This window comes from Polypterus senegalus, chromosome 6, assembly GCF_016835505.1.
Source record: "Polypterus senegalus isolate Bchr_013 chromosome 6, ASM1683550v1, whole genome shotgun sequence".
Lineage (NCBI taxonomy): Eukaryota > Metazoa > Chordata > Cladistia > Polypteriformes > Polypteridae > Polypterus > Polypterus senegalus.
Window position 1 is genome coordinate 66,744,159 of NC_053159.1, and position 27,761 is coordinate 66,771,919.

Genomic DNA, 27,761 nt, shown 5'->3' on the forward strand with positions numbered 1-27,761 from the left:
CATTGCAAGAAGAACATCTCATTGTTGTAATATATGTAAGTACCTGCACAGTGTACCAAATGCACCATATGGAGCCTGCATCTGTGCACCTACTCATAAAACCGGTAGGGGGCACACTGGAGGGAAACCATTGTGACACTGTATTTGTAGTGAATCAAGCTGTGGGGAGGTGGCGGATACTGCTGGTAGGTTCAAGGAAAAGGACGTTGGACAAAAATAACTGAGATTGGTGTACAAAATACACCACCGTGAGTAGTTAAGGGTTAAACTCTTCCTCCCCTTATTTCAACTTGCGTAACAATTCTGAAGTTACCCATTGTACGCATGTGTCAAAAAAAGACAGGTGTGTAGACATACAGGTGGACATTGCCACCATTTGTAACACCTGTAAAGTTCACAGAACAACATCATTTAGGGGGGTTAAGAACACAGTACAACTGTCAAGGAAGTGTGCAAAAGAAAAATCTTGATTTACATTTTGAATGTGTGTGTATGTGCACATTAAATATGAATAAAGGTGGCTTCTAATAAATTGGTTGAATGAAGATGGAAAGTGCTTTCAGACAGGACTGTGGGTAGCTGTACTTGCAAATACAGTTTATTAAAAAACACCTCCGCATGATATTTAAAGCCATATATGAAAATAATAAACTTTACCATGCTCTCATATGCATTTATTATCACCAGAGTGCAGTTAGAAAAATGGTCTGTATGACTACAGATATCAACAAAGTCCAGCTTTCATCCCAGTACTCTTAACCAAATGGATACCTGGCCATTGTTTATCAAACAAATCTGCCTTTTCTACCCCAGGCTCTCTATCATCCTAAAACAGGAGAGGATATCATAATAGGGGACAGTACTGAATATCAGAGTGGTACCGGGTCATGCGACTTTTCTTTACAGATCCAAGGATGTTACTCTTGCAGTTTCACACACAGAAGTCAGTACAGCCTGCAGCCATCCCAGTAAGGCAGCTGCTCGGAAGGGCCCATGTTTCTGATTTTTAGCAGCTGTGATAGAGACATATTCTCTTGCACCCCATGAAGTACAAATACCCACACTCCACTGCTTGGCACGCATCGATTCGTTACACCAATTAAGTTTTCTGCTCATCCTGCCCATCCAGGGACTCTGTGCTTATAGAAGAGGCAGGTACTGGGTAGCTACTGGTCACCATTAGCGTATGTTCCATCACATCACTGAAGCTAGCAGCTTGTTCTGCAGCATTCTCGTTTGTAGAAATTACCTCTTCTACAACAATTGTGCCTGGCTGCAACATGACACAAATTATGTCTCCAGGAGGGGGTGCTGGCTGGTCCTCACTTGACGGCTCTGCCTTTTCTTCAACTACTAAGTTTCGCAGGCGTCGCTGACGAGGATTATAGTTCTCCACACGATTATGGATCTGCATGTGTCTTCTGAGGTGAGCCTGTGTGACAAAAATAAATGAATACTTAGGACGAAGTACTGGTCAAAGACTAGCTGCTAAGAAAAATAAAAAGCTTTTGAGTTTTTTCATTAACCAAGTAAGGTCTCAATTGTTTGGCATAATGAAAGAGTATTTATTTTCAATTTAAAAAATTAGTTATTTTATACAGTTCAGGCCATTCCTTTATATCAACCTTGGCTATAAACTGTCAAACTCAAACTTTGCCAACTTCACACACATCACATTGCCATTCAATTCACATGTTAAGTTAATTAGTGCTTAATTTCCAAAGACAAAATAATAATTAAGACACAGATTTATTTCAGCCTTTAATCCCAATGTCAGATTTTCCGTTTACTTTCTCCAAGCTGACTGTCTCTTTAAAGAGTTTGGCTGACTCCAGGAACTGATATCCTTACTTTTAGCAGCTTCTGAGTGGCTAATTGTCATGAATAGTGCTTAACTGGGACACCTGTGCCTTCTTCTGGTTAAAACAATGGATGAATTAAAAGAAGTGGTTCAAGACCTTGGGAGGCAAGAGATATTCAGAAGTTGGGTTCCTCCTTAATGGCCATCTCCAAAAGGTTCTGTGAGCAACTGCACAATCAATTGTACAAAATACACCATACATACTTTATATTGTTTAGCAAGGAGGCACAAATTGACTCTTTGGGGTTAACAAAGTTTGTTTTGAAAGGTTCAGCAGAACCCCAGGATAAAAACTAAGGAACTGGTGAAGGAGTTGGAGGCCATCAGGAACATAAGTGTCATCATACACCATTAAGAGAACATATCACCATGGCCTGAAAGGTTGTCAACTCCAAAATCAACATAAAAAAAAACTCGAGTACAGTTTGCAATTGCTCACCAGGACAAAGAGATTTGCTTTTGGAGGAGTGTTCTGTGGTCATAATGAAAGTAAATTTGAACTGTCTGGCCAGAATGATCAGCGATAAGTATGGAGGGTGAAGCATGGAGGGTGAAGCTCTTAATCCAATTAACACCATCCCAACTGTGAAGTATGGGAAGGCAACATCATGTTGTAGGGATTTTTTGTTGGGTCAGGGACTGGTGAATGTCATAATAGAGAGAACATCATGAAAAAAGGCCATTATCTGGAAATTCTGAAGCAACAATACTAAAGTTTGGCCACCAATGGATCTTTCAACAGGAGAGCAATCCCAGGCTTACCAAAGTGGTAATGAAATGGCTTGCAGACAACTGACAGAAATGGTGCGGCAATCACAAAGCTTGACCTGAATCCCATGGAAAATATGTGGACTGAACTGAAGAAACATGGCCGACACAAGGAGGCCCATGAACTTGACAGAATTACACCAATTTTGTCAGGATGAAATACTCATAAATGATGAACTTGTGGAGAGGCCTTCAGTTTCAAATTCTTGAGGGTGAACATCACAGAGAACGTCTCTTGGGCCACACATGCTTGAATTGCCAACAAAAAGTCACAGCCACACATTTTATTTAATAGAAGACTGAAGAGAGTGAGGCTGTCCCAGGACCTTATTGTAAGCTTATGCTAATGCATGAAGTGTACTGACATACTGCATCATAACATGGTAGTCCATTTGTAGAAGAGAAGAACAGAAGTCTGCATAACAGGTCATCAAAACTGCCCAAAACATCACTGGCACACAGCTGCAGGCAGTTAAGGACACTTATCTGTGCAGGTGTCAATGCAGGTCCTCTAACATCATTGGAGACCCCACCCACCTGGCACGTCTTTTTTTTTTTTTTTTTTAAACTGCTTCCTTCTGGGAAACAATGCAGTGCTATAAATGCATGGACAACAAGACAGAAAACCGTTACTTTGCCAGAGCTGTTGAAATAGTGAATACATGATCATGCTAATTAACCTCTTAAGTAAAACATTGTAATGTAATATATGTACAATATATTTTTGATTTGAATCAATTCTAGAATGTTAGACACTAACTGCACTGTAGCTTTATTTACATCTTTTAGTATTTAACACTTAGTCATAATATATGTTGTTTAAGGAAAACTCAAGGAATGTCATTGTAATGTCATTGATTGCAGTGATACAATGACAAAGTCTTCTTCTTTTACTAACTTGGTGTGTGTAAGCTTTTGATCCACTGAAAATCTGACATACTGATGAAAAGGTGAAATAAATCTGTCTCCAAGTCATTAGTTTGGAGAAACACTCTTACGGAAATTAAGCTTATACACTAATTGACCTAAAGCATTAATTGTTTGGTGATGTGGTATGTGTGACACTGGGCCAAATTACGTTTGAAAGTTTTCAGCCTTAGCAGATAAAGTAAAGTTATGGCCTCAGCTACACCCATACTGAGTTATGCCACATTGTGGGCTTACTGATTTGCGGTACTGTATATTGTTCTTTGGCCACTGTCTGTAGGTTAGTTACAGGTGTCAACGGGTATGCATGAAGGGAATACCCACTCTCATCCAGAAGAAATGTGTCATTTTTCACCCTCTGCTATGCTGCCCAGATGAAGGAATTGCCACAACATCCGAAAGAAGTTCAATGTAGAGAACCTTAAAGACATGAATGGGCATGAACTACAACCCAACTGATTTTGCCAAAAGAATGGGTGAGTGTTAGGTTCATAAGGTTGTGATTAGAGACACAGATCCCAAATTAAATCAAAATTCTTCTTGTCTTTTAGTAATTAGTTTGGAGAAGAACTCTTATTGAAATTAAACAGATACACTAACAGACTTAACAGGAGCTGTTTGGCAACTGAATATGTGTGAAGCTGGGGGATTTGGAGTTTGCATGTTTTTAGCCAAGGTGTATGTGAACTTTATCTTATACTGTCCACACACCAAGTTGGAAATTGATGAAAATCATTGGCTGGCCAATGGGGCATGTGAGCAGGGTGTTTATGGAATTCCAGCTGCAATACATTCTTCAGTATTAATCAGATTTCCTCAATTTTTGAAATGTTGCATAGATTTGACTTTTACTAATGCAGAATATCTCTCCTAAAAGAGCCTAGTTTAACCTGCATATCCTTTCATTACTAGCCAGGATTTGTTACTGTATATATATATTCTTACTTATAAAATAAATACTCTTATCAGTAGTCAAGATTACATCAAAATTAAAAAACCTGGTTTGATACAAAATTAATATTTTACGTATGCATGTGTGTAAAATGCATTTAAAGTAAGCCCCTGGCATAAATAACAGAAATAACAACAGTTAAAACCGCTTTGCCCTCCTACCTGCCGTGTGAAGCGGTAGCCGCATTCTGTGCACTCAAACTTCCGCATGCCTCTGTGACGCCGCACGTGGACTCTAAGTTGCTCAATAGCTGTGACAGGAAGACCACGAAGACACATGTCAGGACATACATTTTACTACAACTGCTTCCTTTGACTCCCACTATTTGGGTCACAGATAACAAATTTTTGTAGTTGGGAGTGGTTTGAAGGGTGTTTCTTTGCTCGTGATGAAACTAATGCAGAACTACATGCTACAATAAATCACTCCTCGCTTCTCAGTCGAAACCCAAGCCTTACCTTTGAATGTCTTATTACAGATGTGGCAAGAGTGGGGCCGTCCTTCTTGGTGCTTGCTGGCGATATGCCTGAGCAGTGGACCCTTCTCAGTAAAGCGCTGCTCACAGAATTCACAGTGGAAAGGCCGCTCACCTGTGTGCGTACGGTGATGCTTATCCAGACTGGCTGAGGATCGCAGAACAAAATAATCAGGCTGCAATTGATAGCCAGAAACCCTTAAAAAATCATCAGGCACCAAGAGCCTGGTTTTGACTACCACTAGCTTGCGAATTTTGCCAGGTTTACCTTGCGTCCGAAACGTTTTGCCACAGAGATGACATTGGAAGGGCTTCTCTCCAGTGTGTGTGCGAAGGTGCATGTTCAAGTTAGCTTTCTGTGTGAAGGCATGATTACAAAACTCACATACAAAGGGTCGTTCATTCCTGTGAGGCAATAAGACATAATCGTAAATTTTTTTCCAGCTGTCGACAAAGCCTACACGCTGCCCACCTTGTCTCTCTACCTGTGAATGGCTTTGATATGCATATGCAAGCCATTTCTGCTGGATGCCCGATGGCCACACTCCTCGCAAACAAACAGCTTCTCCCCACGATGTTTTGAGGCCTCATGTAGGCGCAGCTCCGTGCGTGACAGGAAGCACTTGGGACACAGTGAGCACTGCATAGAAAAGCAAAGCCACAGATCTGGAGAGTGAGCCAGTCTGGGTAATCACATGTCGCACATCATCATGTCTAAGGTAGAAAGGCTCACCGCATGTGGTTTTGGCGCTCCATGAACTTTAATAAGATGGCTCTTTAAGTCCTTCTTCTGCATGAACTGCTCTGTGCAGGACGTGCACTGCAAGACACAGAAGCCAATCAACTTGTAAGAAATGCAGCTGCACCCACCAGTAAAGGGTACACAGTAATGCTAAATATCGCGCCCCCCACCCCCCGAAATGATGGTCTCTTCAGAATCAAGGAACAAGCTTACCTTGTATGGCATTTCTCCAGTGTGAGTGACCATATGCATTCGCAGCTCCAAACGGCGCTGAAATATCAATGGGCACTCTGGGCATGTGTGGACCTATCAAGAAAGAAAGATGTCCAGCAATGTATGTCTGTTAACCATGATAATAAACGCTGGCTAGGTGCTCACTCACCACCTGGGCCCGGTTGATGCAGTTGCGTGCTTCATGCTCAAGGAGATTCTCCTTTCGATAGTAACATTTCCCACATTTTCCACACTCAAAAGGCTTCTCCCCAGTGTGGCGCCTATGGAAGCAGAAAGATCACAAACAATTAGGTGGTCAACTAAATTTTCACAATCCAAGACTATGAGACACATGAAGCACGCCAAGACCAACCTGTTATGCACTTTGAGGTAGTATTTGCTGAGAAATGTCTTATGGCAGGTGGGGCACTGGACTGGGCGTCTCTTGGACTCCTGGCCTGGTTCCCCCTCTCCATTCTCTTTGTTAACTGTCTGGATCCGCCTCTTCTGTTTGATATGTGTAAGAGTGTGGGTTCTACCAGGGGACTGTTCAGGGATGTACTCTTCTTCAATATCCTCAGCTGCTATACTTTCCTCCTCTTCATTTTTAGTTGCTTCTTGAAATTCTACCTGCATAAAACCAAATTTTGGGTTACTGTAGCATACAAATTATGGAAGTACTAAAATAACCCACTTCATCAACAGCCCCTTTCCTACAACCAAAACTAGTCCGGAATGGAAATATTTATAACTTAAGCACTATGAACAACCTTTCACCTTTCATTACAGGTATGGACTAATAGGTACAAAAATAAATCCTAAACCAGACAACCAAGAAGACTCTGTATCTTGCCAGGCCCATGGAACCAGATGCAGTTTGTATGGCCTGTCACAGTTGTTAGTTGGGGTTTTTGGAGAATGTTGAAATATTGTTAAGGATATCTTTTCATGAGACTTAAGCAGAAGAAAGGAGGTCACATTGCCAAACTGAAAGTAAAGGTAAATGTCTGGTAGATGCCTCAAGCAGACCTGCATAGAAAGATGATACTGGCTTAAAGTTTAGAGATACTAAGCAGGAAATGTATAAAGGGGTTGGGAAGGCAGTGCAGATATTGCAACCCCATCTGCCTTGAGAACTGATCTGGTCTGAACATTGAACAAGAAACACAAAGAATGAACAGCAAACCTGAACCTGAATAACTGGAAAGTTCTGAGTTCATTTTCATTATAAATATCACCAAGGGTCTCAATGTCACAATCAGCCTATGGATGAAAAAAGATGGTCCTGCCACTAAAATAAAGGGCAGGATTCTGCATGATGGAGGTATGATTGAGCCAAACTGTAGTCGTGCCAAGATGTTTCTGCTCTTTCTGCCAAATCTGCAGAACATATAAGACTAAGGGACTTAAATTAGGGAGTCACAACTTCATCTTCAGGATTCATGTGTTAGGATACATTCACATTTCCTGAGAAAACTACAAATTACACCAAACCTGACGCAATATTTCAATTTTCGTATTATATCAGTGTAGTAAGCCAAAGTGAGGCTAACACAAGACAAAGCCTCATTTCTCCACAGAAGGTTCTGCACACCTCACCACTACATCCCCACTTTGTTACACTACCACTACCAAGTTTGACTGTGGCTATGATGTTCTCTTCATGGAATGCTGCATTTGCTTTGCGCCACGTGTAATAGGACCCCTGTCTTTCAAAAACCTCTCATCAGTCCACAGACCATTATCCCAACATTTTAGGGGTAATCAAGGTGTTTTTGGCACATGTTAAACATAGCTTTATGTTCCTATTTTAGCAGTGGTTTTTGGCTTGCAGCTCTCCCATTGATACCATCTCTGCCCTGTTTCTAATGGTGGAATCATGAATGCTGATATTAACTGAGCTGAGAGAGGCCTGCGGTTCCTTAGATGCTTTTCTGGGTTCTTCTGTGACTTGGAGTAGTTTTGCTAGGCCAGCCACACCAGGGCAGATTTACTACGGTTTCAAGTTTTCTCCATTTAGAGATGATGGCTGTCACTGTGGTTCATTGGAAATACAAGGCTTTGGAGATTGCTTTGTGACCTTCTCCCAACTGATATATATTTCATTAACTTGTTTTCTCAGGTCTTCTGGAACATATTATAATCGAGGCATGCTGTGCTGCTTATTGAGACCTTTTAGCCAATATCAAACTGCTGGAAAGGTTTTGTTGAACCGATTTTTAGATTCAATATGGCTGGCAGCAATCATGCTTGAGTGTGTCTATTCTATTTTAACCTGTTATACTTTACATTTGGTTCATTGATTGAGGGAGTGCCTGGGGGGCACAAGTGACATATAGACGTTAGGGTACCGTTTTCCTTCAATAAATTAAATGATCATTTAGAAACTGTGCATTGTGTTTACTCAGGTCATCTTTTGCATTATATTAAATTTGGAGATCAGAAACAAGTTTTATGAATAAGTAAAAACAGAGGAAATCAGGAAAAGAGCAAATACTTTTTTTCACAGCACTGTACTTGTAACCATACAACTAACACTCGTCCCTTTTTTTTATTTAACTAGGGGGCTTAGCCCCCTGCTCGCTTCGTTCGGCAACCCCCCTGCTTTGCGCTATGCGTCAGCAACTTCGTGTCTCTGCCGCTCGTGTATGTGGATTTCACTTACACCAAACAACAAATCTTTTAATTCTCATGGATACGCCACTTCATTGGGAAAAAACACTACTTTTCCCTGATGGCAACACGAATTAGATGATCTACAAGTCTCTGACTTAAAAGTTTAAATACAAAAAGTTTAAATACAAACAATACATTTGATCTCTTTTCACTGTTCCGTTATTTCACAGAGTAATAATTTCCGTTTGTTTGCGATAATGCGATCTTCACTATCATTTTTTGACACATTTTCGTACTTTCATTATCTCCAACCCGCTCTGCATGTATATCGCACCAACGTTTTTTAATTCTTTATGACGTTCTACTTTGTCATCTACTCTTTGTCTTACATTTCCACCCCCGGGTGTGGTTAATCTCATGGCACAAAAGCATCATCTTGCGGGATGTGTAAGTGTCTCTCTGAGAAAGTCACGTCTTGTCTCTCTTCCCAAGATTTTTTTTATTATAATGTAGTATAATCCACATCACTGAGGCTTGCTTTAGCTAATCTGGTGAGGTAATATAACTTCTCCAATCAAATTTTGATTTCTTGTGAAATGCTAAACATGGCCTTCACTATAACCAAGACATCCAATAAGATAAGCCTAGGGATAGTAGTTACTGCTCAGACTAATAACAATATCTTTGGTGGGTGTTTAGGCTCCTTGCTAAGTTATGCTGTTTCCCGCAACCAAGATGGGCTTCCATAAACCAGCAAGCATAACCTGCAGTTGGCTGACAGCCTTGCTTGAGATGGTTCTCTATTACAAACAATAAAAATACCAAAGTCAGTTAGTGCCATGTTAACATTTCTTTGAGCAAGTAACAAAAGCAATCTGCAGATTCTTCAGTTCCAAACTGCAGCCAATAGTATGAAAATAACTTTCTTGGGAACACACATCAGGTAGATTATTTTTCAAATTTGTATTTTCTAATACTTTAAAATGAAACTCATCAAGTTTATTCAAATACTTTTTTTAAAAAGAGGCCATCTGGTCCTAAATTAGTAAAAAAAATAAATAAATAATAACAATACTAATAATGCCCCAGCTTGCCAAATAAGGGCTGAGCTTCCCAAAAACGAAAGATCTTTGAGATTATAGAAGAAACATTTATGCTGCTTCTTTGCCCCTGCAGTTGCCTAAAAGAAGGGTGAAAAGGTGATTGAAACTCAACTAACATCATTATTTAATAACCAATTATACCAATTCATAGAAATAAAGATAAAATTAAGACACATTTTGTTTCTAGAATGGATGCAAAAGAAATAAGTGCCACCAGCCATAAGAGTAAACCCGAGTTTTCTAAAGAAGAGTTTGTTCTTGTGTTGTTGTTTGATAAGGCATGTGGGTAGTCTTTCCAGAGATGAGTGGAAACACAAGTGAGATGAGACAGTCAAGAGAATAAGGACCTGCACCCCACTACCTGGACAGTCTAGAAGCTATTTCAGAATTGTTTGTATATAAATTTATATATGCACCACCGGTCAAAAGTTTTAGAACACCTCTGGTTTTCATCAAATTTAATCAGTTGAAATGCAAAAGATAAACTAAAATATTGAAATGATAAGCAGCAAACTGCCAGCGGTTTAACTTTAAAGTTTAGTGTTAGCAAAAACTGAAAAAAGGAAATTTCAGAATATTACAAACAGGCCTTCTTCAGGGAACAACTAATAAGATACAACCTACAGTTGTTCTGCAGCAATTAAAGTTACTTAGGCCTTGCAAGTTGAAGCTAACAATTTGCACAGGTGTCCCAACTTCTGTTGATTACTTAAAACCTTCTGTCTGTCTTAAAACACAGTTGGAACAGACTGCGTTACTATACCATCTTGAATACTCCTTGGACAATATTACACTGTAGAGAGATGTACACAAATTCCATTGATAATGGAAACTAAGAAATTTAATTAGACAGAGCATTATTACCCTTAGAAGTGTAGGCCTTTCATTTAGAGAAACTGCAAAAATAAAAAAAAATCAAAGTGTCAGCGAGTATGGTATCCTAGAGAATCCAGAGGCAAATGGAACTGGAAGAAACTCTGGTAGGAGGTGATCTGGCAGACCCAAAGTCACAACCCAATCAGAAGAAACATTTCTGAGGGTCTCCAGCTTGCATGACAGGCGTCTCACAGCACAACAGCTTCAAGCGCAGCTTAACAGTGGTTAAAGAAAGCAAGTCTCAGTTTCTACTGTGAAGAGGAGAGTTTGTGCTGCAGGTTTGACAGGGTGAGGGGCAGTAAGAAAGCCAGTCCTTAAAAGACAAAATAAGAAAGTGAGGGTTTCCAGGGTATGAAATACCGGCTGTGAATTACTGCAGACTGGACGAAAGTCTTATATAGACCGATGAATCAAAATTTGTAATCTTCATGTAATCATCATGCAGTGTGTCTGTACGCAGTCAAGTTTGTGAAAGGAGTGTTCTTCAGTATGTGACACCAACTGTCAAACATGGAGAAGGACATGTAATGGTCTGGGGTTCTTTTGCAGGAGGCAGAGTTGGTGACTTGCACAGAGTGACCGACCGGCTTACTGAATCAAAAGGGTTACCACAGTTTGGTTATTATTATCAGCAAAAGGTGGCTACTTTGATTAATCAAAAATGTGAATAAAATTTTGTATACTTGATGATTCCCTGACTTATTTTTTATTTGCCATTGTTGTACTATGCCTTTATTTCATGAAACATTAAGATATTAAACTGTGTGCATTTCCATAAAAACTGAAAAAACTGAGGTGTTCTAAAACATTTGACCGGTAGTGTATATATTCATTCCATTTTGTATTAAAAAAAAAAGCTCCAAAAGTTCTTCAGGAAATTTGATATCCATTCTACTTTGTCCTCACTGGGCATGAGTACACCTGCTCACATGACAATAGCGTGCAACACTGTACACACAACTACAATGCAACATGACTGAGGTGAACATCTGATGCCACTCCATGATTTTTCACGACAGCGAAAGTGCATTCCCCCCCCCCCATATACAATCAAGGACAAAAGTTTACATCCACCTTGGCTAAAAACTTTCAAATTCAGAATTCCACTACTTCACACACATCATGATCCCAGAAAATTCAAGCGTAAGTCGATTTGTGTATCTAGTTAATTAATATACACAAGCATTGATCTCCAAAGTAATAATTAAGGCATGATTTATTTCAGCCTTTAATCCCAAAGTTAGATGAGTGAGTGAGTGAGAAGTTTACTTACACCAAGTTGATTGTCTCTTTAAACAGCACGCATGACTCCAGGAATTGATGTCATCACTTTAAGCAGCTTCTTGTCATAATTAGTGGTAAACTGGGACACCCGCGGCTGTACATAAGGGATTACCTGTTGAGCCAGTGCCACCTTTTGGTTAAGACAATGGAGGAATTAAAGGAATTGAGGAAAGACCTTAGGAGGAAAACTGTAGATCTTCACAAGTCAGGTTCCAATTAGGAGCCATCTCCAAAAGGTTCACGGTAATATAAGCAACTGTAAAATCAATTGTTTGAAAATATAAAAAGCATAGGAACACACAGACTTTATGTCATTTAGGAAGGAGGTACAAATGCACTCCCAATGATGAATAAAAGTTTGTTTTGAAAGGTTCAACAGAACCCTGATATAACAACTAAAGAACTGGTGAAGGAGTTGGAGGCATCAGGAACAAAAGTGTAAGAAAACACTACTCCGAAATTGACATAAAAAAAACAGTTTTCTGTTGCTCACCAGAACAAAGATGTAGCCTTTAGAAGGAGTTTTCTCTGGTTATAACAAATAAATTTGAACTGTATGGTCATAATGTTCAGTGAAATGCATGGAATTAAGAGAACACCGTCCAAACTGTCAAATAAGGGGAGGGGTCAGCATGAGGTTGTGGGGGTGTTTTGCTGGAAAAAGGGACAAATGGACTTCATAAAATAGATGGCATCATGAACAAAGAGCATTATTTGGAAATTCTGAAGCAAAACATCAGCAATTGGTCTTCCAAACTGACAATGATCCTAAGCATACTTCCAAAGTGGTTACAAAATGGTGTGCAGACAACAATGTGACAGTACTGGAGTGGCCGTCACAAAGCCGGACCTGAATCACACAAAAATAATATGTGGACTGAACTGAAGAAACATATCCAAGACAAGGAGGTCTGTGAATCTGACTCAATTACACCAGTTCTGTCAGGAGAAATTAGCCAAGATTCTGGCATAATACTTCAGAAACCACATGCATTGTTTGGTGGCATGATATGTGTCACATTGGGGGATTTTGAGTTTGAAAGTTTTTAGCCAAGGTGTTCGTCAATGTATGGCCTCAACCTTACCTAAACTGCATTATGCCTCGTTGCAGGCTTACTCATATGCTGCAGTGCATTGTTGTTTGGTACCACCCTGTAGGTTAGTTGCAGGGATCAACAGGTATGCATGAAAGGGATACCCGCTCTCATCCAGAAGCCACCCACCTCCACGTGCGTCATTTCTCACCCTTTGACACACTGCTCAGATTAAAGCATTGCACGTATTCCCTAGGCCAATTTGTCACAGTATCCATAAGAATTTCAATGAAGAGAACCTTTACTGCAGTAGCGACTAGGCTCTGAGTCTGAGTACTACACCTCAAATGATTCAGCTGAATGAATGTGTGAGTGTGAGGTTTGTAAGGATGGGATTAAAGACGCAGACCCCCAATTAAATGGACGCTTCTCTTGAGGAGGGTTTTCTTTATTGCCGTGGTACTCTCTCCCTTTAAACAGACAAGCCCTCAAATTTCATTCTTAACTTTTCTTCTTTCTAACTTCTCTTTATAACCACTTGCAATACAGAAGACATCTCTGTCAAGGTTAAGCTACGAGCAACCTTATAATGTAGATTCTTCAAAACATTTAAAGAAGGTGGAAATATTTTAAAGGTATATATTTGTACATTTTACTTAAATAACCTTTGCAATGTATTTATACAATCCTACAGATGCATTACCACATTTCGCAAAAATTATATCAACTAGTAAATAATACATCTAAATGTTCAGAGAATTGTTTTCGTATTTGAATTCTGAACCTTGTCTTTCATGCAACTCTCTTCTACTTGGTATTTAATATTTTATATTAGTTCACGTCCAGAAGTGTTTGTACTTTTCTTCTCTTTGTATTCTTCTGAATATTTGTGAGGGGCTCTGTGCAGGTGAAAGGCACTCTGTTCATAACGTTTTATTATTATGATATGAACTTAGTGACCCTTGGCTCCTGCTTAGGTTGGTGCATATTCAACCAGTTTAAGAAGCACTTGGTGTTTAACAAGTGGGTCAGGAAGCCTGTAATTTAAGAGGATTGAACACTTTACTTTGATGAGTTTTGGGAAAAGCTTGTGAATTAAAGATATATCTTAAAAATGGAGTTTATAATGTTCTTAGCATTATGATGCCCTCATGAAACCCACCCCAGATCTCTCTTTAATTTGGCTGCTTGATCATAATCAAGTTAATAAAGAATAAACCAGTCACGTTCCTGGCTCCTTACCTCTACCTCATTAATGCTGCAGCTCTGTTCTTCCAGAATCTGGTTCTCATCTTTCCCACTGGGTTCCACTACTGTGCTAACATCCAATAGTTGTGTCTGACAGCTTCTGATTATTGCAGGAAGCTTGGGTGTGGGCAAACTGTCCCATAACAGATGAGATGGTCCTTTCACCTTCCTGCCTGACCTGGTTGTGGTAACACCAACAGCAGTGGCCGCTGTAAGAGTCACACTTTTTCGCCCTGATGTAGCTTTAGTTCTCGACTGAGGTTTGTTTTTTTCCAAGTCAGTTTCCCAGGCTTCATCCTTGCATTCACCTGTTGTGGCTCCACTTCTAAACTCTTGGCAAAGGCTCAGTGCTTCCGGGACAGAGAGCTTGATGGCTGCAATCTGTACCTTGTCTACGTTTTCTACACTCAATGGCAGTTGCCCTGTATAAATGAAGTCCAACAGCAGGCTCACGCCCTCGGAAGGACAGCCTTCTGACAGATTGACCTCAACAAATGGAGTTGTTCGGTAAGTCTCGCTAAACAGCTCACTGCAGCAGGCCAGGACACTGCGATGAGCCTTGAAGATGTGACCATCCGGAGCGGACAGCATTGCGTCACAGAATGTCCCCTGCACCCGCTGTTCGTTCAGAGAGGCGAGTATCCGCAGGCCATGAAGCGACGTTGGCTCCATCCTCTGAAATAAAAGGGATGGCGTTAGATTTCTCTTTGTATAATCCATGCCTTGTCGATGTATTATATTAAAGTAATGATTACGTCATTTAGTCCATCTTATATCAACTTATGTGACAGAACTGTACAGCATAAATATCCCTTAATGGAACAACCCCTTGTTGAAGAAACCACTATCTGGAGGACTTTGGCACCCATGACAAAGTTGCTGTGTAACTGCACTTTGCATCACATCTACAAAGTTACATACGGAAGGAAACTATTAAAACTCTCCTGCTGCAGATGACAGCATCACATCTCTAAATATGCACAGCTACTAAACCCCGAGTGGATTCTGACAGTGACGTTACGTTGTGACCACGGGCTTATTATGGTCGTACTAAGTATCTTATTTCAGTCTCTTGAACCCTGAGCACGAAGCTTACCTTCTCAGTGTGAACCCAAAGCGATCAACTGCAATATCCAATAGCTGACTTACACAGTGCGCTTCCAACACTCCGGGTCAGACAGAAGCAGTAGCGAACAAGTCGCCATATCTACGGAAGTGATGTCACTAGACTGCGACTGAGAGACGAGTCCAATAGGAAAACAGACTTCGGTATTGCGCATGCGTGTAGATCTATACGACAATTTGGGTTATGATAGAATTTAAAATTAGAAAGAGTTTAGAGTAAAAGAAAGTGGCAGTTGTTTCATGGATTTCAGTAACATGTAAAAGTTTCTAATTTTGATCAAAACAAGGGTCGGCGCGAGAACTGATTTAGTTAAGTGAGTATCATATAAATAAAGGCAACAGTATTTTCGATTTACAACAAACGTACAATGGAAGAGAACTTCACCACCACAGGTTCAAGGCGTGCATAGAGAAAAGAAGCACAGGGCATTGTGCAGCTAGAGATCATAAATAAAAAAATACATCTTTAAAAGCCACATAAATCAGTATTAAATTGCGGGCCACTCGAAGTTTGACGGTTTGTGTCATATGATGCGGCACTGCATATAACGTGTGATGGTCCTTTTAAGAGCTCCGGCACAAATCTATACCGTGTAACATTTCGTACATGGGGGTGACTTTGAAAATCAGGAGAATGCGCTGTGGCGAAGCTGTTACGATATACTGCTGGATTATGCTGTATTAAAGATACGGGTGCGAGTGGATCTTGTTTTAAAATCTTTCGGAGTTTGGACACCGTAGGCGATTCTTCCAAAAGGACACAACTTTAAGTCAGTATAACGTAGAGGCGAACCTGTTCTTCCCTTTCGTTAAATGATGACTAAATTACATTCCTAAAGCGACTGTCCGAAAAAGAAAAACTCAGCAAGCCGCAACTACAATTTAGACAGCATCTGGCAAACATTAATTATGAACGCCTGACGGAATATCGGAGTGAAGGGGCCTAGATCCCCATGATCAATCCTCGTACTTCTTAACGTTTCAGTATACAGGTGCTGGTCATAAAATTAGAATATCATGACAAAGTTGATTTATTTCAGTAATTCCATTCAAAAAATTAAACTTGTATGTTAGATTCATTCATTACACACAGACTGATGTATTTCAAATGTTTATTTCTTTTAATTTTGATGATAATAACTGACAACTAATGAAAGTCCCAAATTCAGTATCTCGGAAAATTAGAATATCAATTAAGACCAATGCAAAAAAAGGATTTTTAGAAATGTTGGCCAACTGAAAGGTATGAACATGAAAAGTATGAGCATGTACAGCACTCAATATTTAGTTGGGGCTCCTTTGGCCTGGATTACTGCAGCAATGCAGCGTGGCATGGAGTCGATCAGTCTGTGGCACTGCTCAGGTGTTATGAGAGCCCATATTGCTCTGATAGTGGCCTTCAGCTCTTCTGAATTGTTTGGTCTGGCGTATTGCATCTTCCTCTTCATAATATCCCATAGATTTTCTATGGGGTTAAGGTCAGGCGAGTTTGCTGGCCAATCAAGAACAGGGATACCATGGTCCTTAAACCAGGTACTGGTAGCTTTGGCACTGTGTGCAGGTGCCAGGTCCTGTTGGAAAATTAAATCTGCATCTCCTTAAAGTTTGTCAGCAGCAGGAAGCATGAAGTGTTGACCTTGGACCTCAGAAAACACAATGGACCAACACCAGCAGATGACATGGCACCCCAAACCATCACTAACTGTGGAAACTTTACACCTGACCTCAAGCAACGTGGATTCTGTGCCTCTCCTCTCTTCCTCCAGACTCTGGGACCTTGACTTCCAAAGGAAATGCAAAATTTACTTTCATTAGAGAACATAACTTTGGACCACTCAGCAGCAGTCCAGTCCATTTTGTCTCTAGCCCAGGCGAGATGCTTCTGACGCTGTCTCTTGTTCAAGAGTGGCTCGACACAAGGAATGCGACAGCTGAAACCCATGTCTTGCATACGTCTGTGCGTGGTGGTTCTTGAAGCACTGACTCCAGCTGTAGTCCACTCTTTGTGAATCTCCCCCACAGTTATAAATGGGTTTTGTTTCACAATCCTCTCCAGGGTGCGGTTATCCCTATTGCTTGTACACTTTTTTCTATGACATCTTGTCCTTCCTTTGCCTCTCTGTTAATGTGCTTGGACACAGAGCTCTGTGAACAGCCAGCCTCTTTAGTAATGACCTTTTGTGTCTTGCCCTCCTTGTGCAAGGTGTCAATGGTCGTCTTTTGGACAACTGTCAAGTCAGCAGTCTTCCCCATGATTGTGTAGCCGACAGAACTAGACTGAGAGACCATTTAAAGGCTTTTGCAGGTGTTTTGAGGTAATTAGCTGATTAGATTGTGGCACCAGGTGTCTTCAATATTGAACCTTTTCACAATATTCTAATTTTCCTTGATACTGAATTTGGGACTTTCATTAGTTGTCAGTTATAATCATCAAACTTAAAAGAAATAAACATTTGAAATACATCAGTTTGTGTGTAATGAATGAATCTAATATGCAAGTTTCACTTTTTGAATGGAATTACTGAAATAAATCAACTTTGTCATGATATTCTAATTTTATGACCAGCACCTGTATATTGTATATCAGCAATGGCATTCAATGCACCGAAAACTATAGCTTAGCCACTCCTCCCTCTCTCTTTCTCTCTATCTATATTACAACGGCGGTGGACAAGTTATATTTAGCAGGAATAAATCAACAAAAGAATAAGCTCGCATTACATCATCAATATAGGAGCGCCTATAAAAACCGCAACACTGCACATGGTTTTCCTAACCAGTGCGGCCAAAGGCAAGCATTCGTTTTAAGGAAAGTGAGCCACCTCAAAGAGCCACGTACAGAGCAGAGAGAATCCATCCATTGCGGCGCTCAGTACTGGTACATCTATCTATCTATCTATCTATCTATCTATCTATCTATCTATCTATCTATCTATCTATCTATCTATCTATCTATCTATCTATTGTGGCACGCGGCAGGAGGTGGCACCCAGCCGGGACGCCCAGGTAGACAGGAGGAGGGCTCAGTCCTCCTCCAGATCACGAGTGGACGACCGCTCTGGTTCCTTTGGGGGCCACGGGTACAGAGCTGGGAAGCTCAACCCTGAGAGGGAGAGGGAGAGGGAGGAAGAGGAAGATGGACGAGGTTGGAGGAGGGAGAGGGGGAGAGAGAGACGGAAGCGGTCCAAAGAAGAGGCAGTGTGGTTTGCCCTGGAATCTGGGGAAGATTGGGGTTTTGTGGTGCACTTGAACTTGTAAATATTGTGTAAATAAACGTGTGGTGGTGACTTTAAACATATCTGCCTGTCTGTGTCCGGGGCTCGTACCACACTATCTATCTATCTATCTATCTATCTATCTATCTATCTATCTATCTATCTATCTATCTATCTATCTATCTATCTATCTATCTATCTATCTAAGTTCATGTCTAGCTTGCAATCAAGTCATGAACTGATTAATAGTTACAGGCATACATTTGGTTATAATTATGTTTAAGTTTAGTACGGATGCTTTAACATAAGCAGAGTAATATCGTATGGTGCTGTAATTCCTGTCTCACAGCTCCGGAGTCTGTGGGAGGTATTTTCTACAAAAAAAGAAAATTAAAATTATAAAATGCGAATGCAACCTCTCTTTTGCAATTTCATGTTCAAAGTTTTCGTGCAAGAATGCTGCAAAAATGAACAATAATATCATTGGCAAATTCATTTTCAGCCTGAACCACAGTGAAGCTGCAAAAAAGCACTGGCGCCACCTGCTGATCATTGAATTTTCAGTTTTCACTTTTCATATTTCATTTTATTTTTAACTTTTGCAGCATTCTTGCGCGTTGACTTTGAAAATTAAATTGCAAAAGAGATTTTGCATTTTTGTTATATAGTTTTCGTCGTTATTTCCTTTTCATTTCGTTTTCATCTTAAGTTATCCTGGTAAATTGATGGCTTAATCGTTATTGGTAGGAGTTCGTGATTGCGTATCATGGTTACTGTTTTAACACTGAATGCTGGAAATGTGCCAGTAACACTTCTCAATTAAGACAATACCTTTAGTCCTTCATTAAGTAATAAAAATCTATCCGCTTTTTTCATTCCCGACGAGAGCTGCCGAAGATTCGAGGACTGGACCCTAGCGGCTGCACCACCTTGATCACACTGTTAAAATAGCTGTAACTATATTCGCATTAATCGGGTGCTTTATTTATAGGTTTGTGTCACTGGAGTGCAGGCGCAGCACACACCCTTTCTGCTTGCACACGCCTATTTGGCCGTCTGGTGACAGCTAAAGAGGGAGCGATTAAGCACGTTAAATCAAGTGACAAGAACAGAACACAACTCCAAATTATACATATAATCCTGCATTTATCGTGGGTTAAATTTAATTCGCCATCTTTAGGGTCACAGAAAGCCAGTGATTATCGCAACAGTACTGGGTTGAAAGCAAAAAGCAAACGTAGAGTACTATAAAAACATTATACTGTATATAGTATAGTTCATCTGACCTAGGCTTCAACTAGACTAATGTCAGGGCGCTATTTTGCTCAGACTACCATAAGCCATCACAAACGTATTGTATTGTGTCAGCTTCTGTCTGTTGCCGTTACAATTTAATTTTCAATTTACCTTTACTTATTGAATTAATCTCGTATGCCACATTGGGTTCGATTAGTGTTTTTTTTTAAGTGTTTTTTCATCATCATCACCAAGGTTTTCATTTTGCTTTTTCAGGTGTTCTGGTTATTCAGTCCATCTTTTAGTAACAATACATTTTGGGGTATGATGCCAAAGTAGCCGCAGCCTTTCCTTATTCAGTGGATTTTGCCTGAGTGTCTGCTCTGCTCATTGCTAATTGTTAATATTAGGATACTGCTAAGGTAGCAAACTACCCAGAAAAAAAGTGAACATTAATAGAAAAAACTGAAGAGAGCTAAGTATTTACAGCTCAAAATAAAATTATTTCTACATTCCTTAGAAGTAGAAAATTTCTATTGCTGTGCTTTTCTAAATGCAGAATAAGAGAAGAGAAATAAAAAGTCTGAATTCGTGTAAGCTGTGGTTGTGTAATTTTTCATCCTCTGATAGAGGTCCATAGAGTGCTAGAGCCCTAGTTACGACCAAAAAAAACAAAAATAAAAAATTGAAATCACTGACCTTGAAATAGCCTAAAACGGTCCCCACATGCTTATATTTGAAATCTGCCATTGTTAACCTTCTATGAGTGGCTCTAGGACCACCAGTAAAGAATCAGATATTAAAAATATTATTACATATTTATGATCCGTGAAATGGCAAAAAACAGCACTTGTGGAAGAAAAAAATGAGACTTGGGGGTCACATAGATATTTGGGGGTAATATAGTTATTGTGTATGTATGCTTTACATATTAAAATATAACATTTATCTTAGAAGTAGTATAAAGGGTTAATAAATGTCAGAAACTTGTTCAAGCATATCAGGAAACCAGATGAAGAACAAGAATGTAGGATTAAATTAGATTAGATGTAAGAGAGTAAGATTACGAAATCAGCAGATGTCCTGCACCCAGCAAGACTGGACAGTTGTCACATACACAGAAATGTCACGGGCAATCTCTCCTAACCCATTAACAGCTGTGTTTGGGGTTCTTCCAGATGGGTTTAAAGTGGAGAAGGACAAACAAACTGTGATTGCATTCACTACATTCTTGGCACGCAGACTTATTTAGCTAAACTGGAAGAACCCAAGCTCTCCTCTTTTAAGTCAGTGGGAAACCGATGTTTTATACTATTTGAAATTGGAAAAAATCAAATACTCAGTTAGAGGATCTGTACAGATATTTTTCAAAACATGGCAGGACCTAATCAGTAATATTTTAGAATAAGCTCTTAAAGCACAGAGGAAGCAATTATTTCTGTATTTCTTTTTCTTCTCCATTCATCTCTATTGGCTTATCAAACTTATCAATTTAGGTATGTTTACAAGCCTTAAGTTTTACTCTGTTGGCCTTGCTCTCTCTTTCAGGGGTGGGGGTCGACTTGTTGTCAATCCTACTTTTTGTAAAAATTGATTGATTTGTATGGAATGATTACAATAAAATTAATAAAATTTTAAAAAATGAAATGTCAAGGGCTACAGCTGAACCTGAGAGATATGAGAAGAACAAGAGTGTAGTAGAATGAGACTTTGATTTGTGTGTGTAAGGCAATGAACCAATCAGAGTAAATGTCAGGTAATGTCTATGCATTATGTCAGCACTCTTACGCAAATTCAGTTATCTATAACATTGACTGCCTTTATTCTTTGACCACTTGCTGTCAATCTCAGCCCAGGACATGTCCCTTAGTAGAATGTTGTACAGTGTGCGCTCTCTTAATAAAAGGCACATTGAACAAGTTTCCTCCTGCCTGGATCCTGACGTAAAGAGGTTCTAATTGAGGAAATGTTTTCCTTTAATTATATTTCCAATCTGATTTCTACCATACACTCCACATGCCTTTATTACTGATTCATATTTTTTTTTAAATTTTTGTGAAAAGGAGTAACTTTGGTCCCTTGTATCCCATTAGGGAATGAACCCCTTGGGTTGATTGATGTGGCATACACAACTTCAAATCCTTCTGATCAGACACCTAATGGCAGGGCTGTCTTACCATTATCATAGCCCCAGGGCAATGTTGTGTGCTGGAGCCCCTGTTTTGACAGCAAAACAGAAACATACTTAGACATCAGAAACATCGTGGGCCCCATGCTTCCGGCCCTGCCTATTGATTTACTTTTTATTATGTAGTATGGGTGTAGTTTCCTGCACAAAACTTGGTCTAAACATGACCAAACAATTAGGGCCAACAATAGTGAGGGACCCCAAAAAACTGAAAATCTTACATAACTAGGCATCAAGATGAGTCGAGCGGTTTAATCATATATGGCGTGCTGTTAAGATATATGGGCCCCGTGATATTCAGTGTCCCTTCTGATTTAGCGCAGGCGCACTAAGGAAGGAGTGAATTAAAAAAAGTAAAAACTGAAATGACATCAAAGTGTTCATATGCGATTCTTATTAACACACAAGTTAACCTAATTAAATTAGTTTAATTAAAACTAAAATTATTCACTTCGTGTAAAACTGGTTGGAACAAAAACCTGCAGCCACATGAGGCTCCACGCTTGAGTCTGAGAGCCACTGGAGTAGCTACAGTATATTGTGGGTACCGTAATAAGTCAGCGTCATTTACTACACTTTTCAGACTATCAAGAATTTATTAAGGATGCTTTCTCTAATTGTAATAACACCTTCTATAAATAATAATTTTCTCTTCCCAAAAACTAGCAGTTATTTAACGTGTCTGTCAGTACGCTAACATGCTCGATTTCCACCATTGTCCCTCCAGCCTGCCACGATGAACTCTCGGTTAGTTGCTGTTCGTCCGACTCTGCCCGTCCCTTCTACTACGCCTCACTTGGTCAAATGTAGTATTTTACCCTAGAGATAACAGCGGAAGAAGAGTAGCGTGACAGATCTTAAAATACTGCAATATTACGCACGAAATTGTTCGTATAAAAAAGGTGTTAAAACGTCTGTTTCGTTCTGTGAACCCCTGGTTAGTTTCTGGTCGTCCCACTAGGCGCTCACGTGTGCAGTGCTTGTCTTGCGCGCGCAACTCCGACTGCTTTCCTGCGCTCTTCCTCCTCCTCCTCTCCCTCTTCTTCATCTTTTATTTTTATTTGCAGGCATCGACTGTATCTAAGAAGGTGAGTGATGTTTGCCCAAAAAAGTGACGAACAGCATTTTTGTGTAGTTTTCTTGCAACATACTCCTCGCCTCTTAACTGAAACCCTTAATACAAAGCGGAGAATACCGGGATGTATCTCCGGGTTTTATTTCTATCTACCACACCACCGGGCGATACACAGAAGATATTTTGAAAACTGCGACTTGATCTTCATCAGTAGCGTTGAACTACTGAGATAAATGATTTCCCGTTTCCTGGTATTTTATGCAGCTGGTCTGCAGTTGCTCCGGGTTTAGTTTTTCGTCGCTTTACATTATCTTTATTATACACCATCACTTCTGATGGTCTCACTTGCTTGTAGAGTTAAAAGTAATTTTAAAAGCATTTTTATTTTGTGTTTTAGTACCCGTTAGAAGAGCGGATTTCTAAGCAGTAAATACAAGTTTACATTTTCCCCGGAGATTTTTGTTGTGCAATAGTTACATGTAATTTACGTTTTCATCTTGAGTTTAACGTTGCTTGCTTTGACAGTTACATTGTGTTGCTTGCTGATATCTCTGAAATGTGATGTATAAAGTAGTTATAGCAGTATAATAATAAATGGGCAACTGAGGTTTTTTTTTTTTTTATTAGACATTTTTGTACTTTTTAGGGAAGGCCCTCCGTCATAGTGCTCACCCAGTTTGTCGTTGGCAGACGATTGTAACTTGGAATACACCAATTAGTTTATCAGATTTGCCAACAGGGCCTCTGGAGATCTTGAGGACACCCTTAAGGCTCAGAAGCAACCACAGGTTGCCAGTGGTTTGGAGGGCACGCGCCACATGGCCCAGGCCAGTTTTGGATTGCCTGAAAATGTAACCACGCTGTCATTGTGATTCGGGAGAACATTAGAGTGTGTATTTATAAAGAAGGAGGGAAAATGCGTGCATAGTCTTCAACCGAGACCACTTTTGGATTACCAGACAATCTAACCACCCTGTCATGTGGAAAGCGATTCAATTTTTTGTTAGTCCACTAGGCAGTTCTTCCGATATTGTATAATTTCAAAAAAGTAGTGCTGTTTGGGTTAATAACACAACAATAAACGTTCCTAAAAGCTACACGTTGTTTTTGCCGACCCGCATACCCCCCTTTTTTCAACTAAAAAATATAAATGTATTTTCCCTCTCTCTCTAATGGTCTCCCTTATCACACTTAGGCGCATTTAAATGTGAACTAGCTTTTCTTTCAGATGATATTCGGCACATTTATGGTTGTCTCTTAAACTCTAGGGAACCCAATTCCAAATTTTCGATAAGCTGATGAGGGTTATCTGATTAGCCAGCCTTGTGTCTATATTGTAACTTCAGAGTTTATGTATGGTAATATACAAAGACTCTTAATGTTACAGATGTCTTGAGCCTAAACGTCTAAACTTTTGGGTGTTAGGTTTTCTCATGTGTTGTTATTAATCACTGCAGCTTATAAAATATTATTGTTGTACCAGAAAGGTGGAAAGAGTTCTAAAAAAAAAGTCATAATACCCACGTTTCGCAGCGGAGAAGTAGTGTGTTAAAGAATTAATGAAAAAGAAAAGGAAACATTTAAAAACTAACGTAAGATGATTGTTAATGTAATTGTTTTGTCACTGATATGAGTGTTGCTGTCATATATATAGACACAGACACACACACACACACATATATACATATACCACTGCGCCACCGTGCCGCCCATATGTATATCTATATCTATATATATATATATATATATATATATATATATATAATACTATAGAATACCCAGCTTTGCAGCGGAGAAGTAGTGTGTTAAAGAAGGTACGAAAAGAAAAGGAAAAATTTAAAAAATAACGTAACATGATTGTTAATGTAATTGTTTTGTCATTGATATGAGTGTTGTTCTCATATCTATCTATCTATCTATCTATCTATCTATCTATCTATCTATCTATCTATCTATCTATCTATCTATCTATCTATCTATCTATCTATCTATCTATCTATCTATCTATCTATATATATATATATATATATATATATATATATATATATATATATAGGCAGCGGAGAAGTAGTGTGTTAAAGAAGGAAAGAGAAAGAAAAGGAAACATTTTGAAAATAACGTAACATGATTGTCAAAGTAATTGTTTTGTGTATTTGGCGGCAGCGTCACAAAGTTTTTTTCATCTAGCTGCATCAGAAAATGTACCACGACGTCTAGATATAGATATATATATATAGATATAGATATATATATATAGATACATATAGATATATATATAGAAGATATAGATATATAGATAGATATAGATAGATATAGATAGATATATAGATAGATATATAGATAGATATAGATATATATATAGATATATAGATAGATAGATATCTCCTTTGGGTGCGAGCAGCTGTTGCTGGGGGTGCCAGAATCCATTGAGGAAGAAAAATTAAAACATTATTTTTACAAAGTCTTAATTTATCTATCCATTTCTAAATAATTAAATGGGCAAGCTATTTCGTATCAGTGCAATACGCTGCTTGTTAAAACAGATGACTCCTAATCTTACGTGCACTGAGTGCTGCGTGGGTATTATGAACTATCGTATTTGTTCAAGTTCTATTTAAATTTTAAATATAAGTAATTTTTATTTGGTCGACAGAAATATGTTGAGTAGGAATGAAAGTTAAATTTAATCATCATTGCATAAATTTTTCTTCACCATAGAAATTTAAAGACTAAATTCAATTCCATTCCTACCAAAGATATTTCTAGCGACTAAATAGAACCTACTTATATCCAAATTCGAGGTATTGAGCCGTCGCCTGCCTCCCTGAATAAGTCACCTCGCCGCTCTTACTATTTACCGTTCATTTAATCATGGCTTGTCGCGGAAAAATTATAACATGGAAAGAGGATTACACCGAGTATGGCTTTACCAAAACAATTATTGATGGTGAATAAAGTATCTATTATTCATAAAGGTTCAATTGGTGATCTGTTTTTCTGTGTTAACCTCATATTTTTTTCATACCTCTTCCCAAACTAAGGGGTTGCGAGGGTAAAATGAATCAGGAAGCGCTGAGATATATATATATATATATATATATATATATATATATATATATATATATATATATTTTGAAATAGTTTTACTATCAAATAATGCAAACAGTACACGGCATGTGCTTCGCCCTAATTCTGGGCCATCAGGCAGTACACACTCACTGCACCCACTGAATCAAACCTCAAACCTCAGCGAAGCCTCAGCTAAGGTGTGAAGCCTCTCATGTTGCGCTAGGGTGTGTGGTTCGTTTATTTGACAGTATGTAGATCAGGGTGTGTGTATATTTATTTATTTATTTATTTATGTATTTATTTATATATATATATATATATATATATATATATATATATATATATATATATATATATATATATATATATAAACTTTTGAGAATGCAATGTCGCCTCAAATCAATGGCAACCTTTTGTAGGGTGTGTCCCTGAGACTTATTAATTGTCATCGCGAAGCAGAGCCTTACTGGTAATTTGAGGCATTTCAATTGAAATGGGAGATCAGAGGGTATAACGGTGATGCCAGGAATACATTCAGAGTGTGGCACTCTGCTGTTTTTTTGTGTAGTTGCCTTCACACAGCCTCTTCGCTGCTTTATAAACGAACGCCATATAAAGCCATCACCTCGTCAATTGTGTAATGCGTTTTTTGAACAGGTTTGATGCATGGAAGTGATCACTCATACTGCGTTCAGTAAGTTCACGTGAGCTGCTCTCTTGTGTGATGTTGCGATGTCCATGGCTTAATTTAATGTTAGCTAAGACCCGGCACTTAAAAGTTTCTGGCTGCACTCCGGTTGTAATATGACGAAACTGCGCAAGCTCACTTTTGAGAATGCAAGTATAGTTGTCCAGGAGAAAAGCAGTCTTGCCTGAAATCAATGGCATCGTTTTGTAGGGTCTGTCCCTGAGACTTATTACTTGTCATCGTGCAGCAGAGCCTTACTAGAAATTGGAGGTATCTGAATTGAAATGGGAGATCAGAGGGTATAAAGGGGACGCGAGGAATACATTGAGTGTGGAGAAACTCTAGAGAGAGGGTGTGTATTAACTTGTGGATTTTTCTGCGAGTATTTGGTGGCAGTGTGACGAAGTTGCTTCGGAAGACGGCATTAGCCATGGAGCTCATCTCAGAGCGAAATGAGGTGAATGGGAGGGGAGATGATGACGTGACTCCCCCACCCGCCTTAACAGTCAATCCCCCACAAACTCAGTCTCTCGGAATTTGCATAAGCACAGCCCTTCACCTGCAATTTTAACTTAGTTACAAAGTGATCAAAACTCTCGTTTATATCCTGCGTCATCTCATTAAACTTGTATCCCGCATTACTCGTGGGCATGACAAACGCCAGCGGCAGCCTGTCTATGAACTTAATTTAAACTTTAGGTTTACACTGTGCTTTGTTTCGGAAGTAGCAGCACTCATGAATATGGTTGTAAATGTCAGTCGCTCGCTTCTTATTGTTTCGCTGCCTTCTCAATTATATAATGCATGTTTTCTTCAGCGCTTTTTGGAGCTCTTTCTGGTTTTCTACGTACTGCGTTGATAGTCAGTTCATGTGATTACGTGGGAGGCGTGATGATTTCACATGAAACTCCGCCCCCCACGGCTATCCAGCTCAACTCCATTACAGTATATGGAGAAAAATAAGTTCCAGTTATGACCATTACGCATAGAATGTTGAAATGAAACCTGCCCAACTTTTGTAAGTAAGCTGTAAGGAATGAGCCTGCCAAATTTCAGCCTTCTACCT

General features: G+C 39.3%; 2 protein-coding genes across 5 annotated transcripts in view; one reads left to right on the forward strand and one right to left on the reverse strand.

Moving 5' to 3' along the window:
* Positions 1–570: 570 nt before the first annotated feature.
* zbtb48 (zinc finger and BTB domain containing 48) lies at positions 571–15,305 on the reverse strand. Of its 2 annotated transcripts, none has more exons than XM_039756240.1 (11): positions 15,196–15,305; positions 14,094–14,774; positions 6,312–6,568; positions 6,108–6,219; positions 5,939–6,031; positions 5,717–5,803; positions 5,469–5,623; positions 5,252–5,388; positions 4,967–5,131; positions 4,670–4,758; positions 571–1,432 (listed from the first exon to the last, which is right to left on the reverse strand). In XM_039756240.1, exons 2-11 carry the CDS (start codon positions 14,769–14,771, stop codon positions 1,100–1,102), a joined length of 2,106 nt encoding a protein of 701 aa, XP_039612174.1. In that variant the 5' UTR covers positions 14,772–14,774; positions 15,196–15,305; the 3' UTR covers positions 571–1,099. The 2 variants fall into 2 exon arrangements, with proteins under 2 accessions (XP_039612174.1, XP_039612176.1); XM_039756242.1 differs by having other exon boundaries at positions 15,249–15,268.
* Positions 15,306–22,834: 7,529 nt separating this feature from the next.
* The window catches only part of nol9 (nucleolar protein 9), a 48,669-nt gene continuing 43,742 nt past the window's right edge, over positions 22,835–27,761 (forward strand). For all 3 annotated transcript variants that reach the window (XM_039756246.1, XM_039756245.1, XM_039756247.1), the window contains exon 1: positions 22,835–22,951. The gene's annotated coding sequence lies outside the window, so the exon portion shown is untranslated. The remainder of the gene's footprint in view (positions 22,952–27,761) is intronic.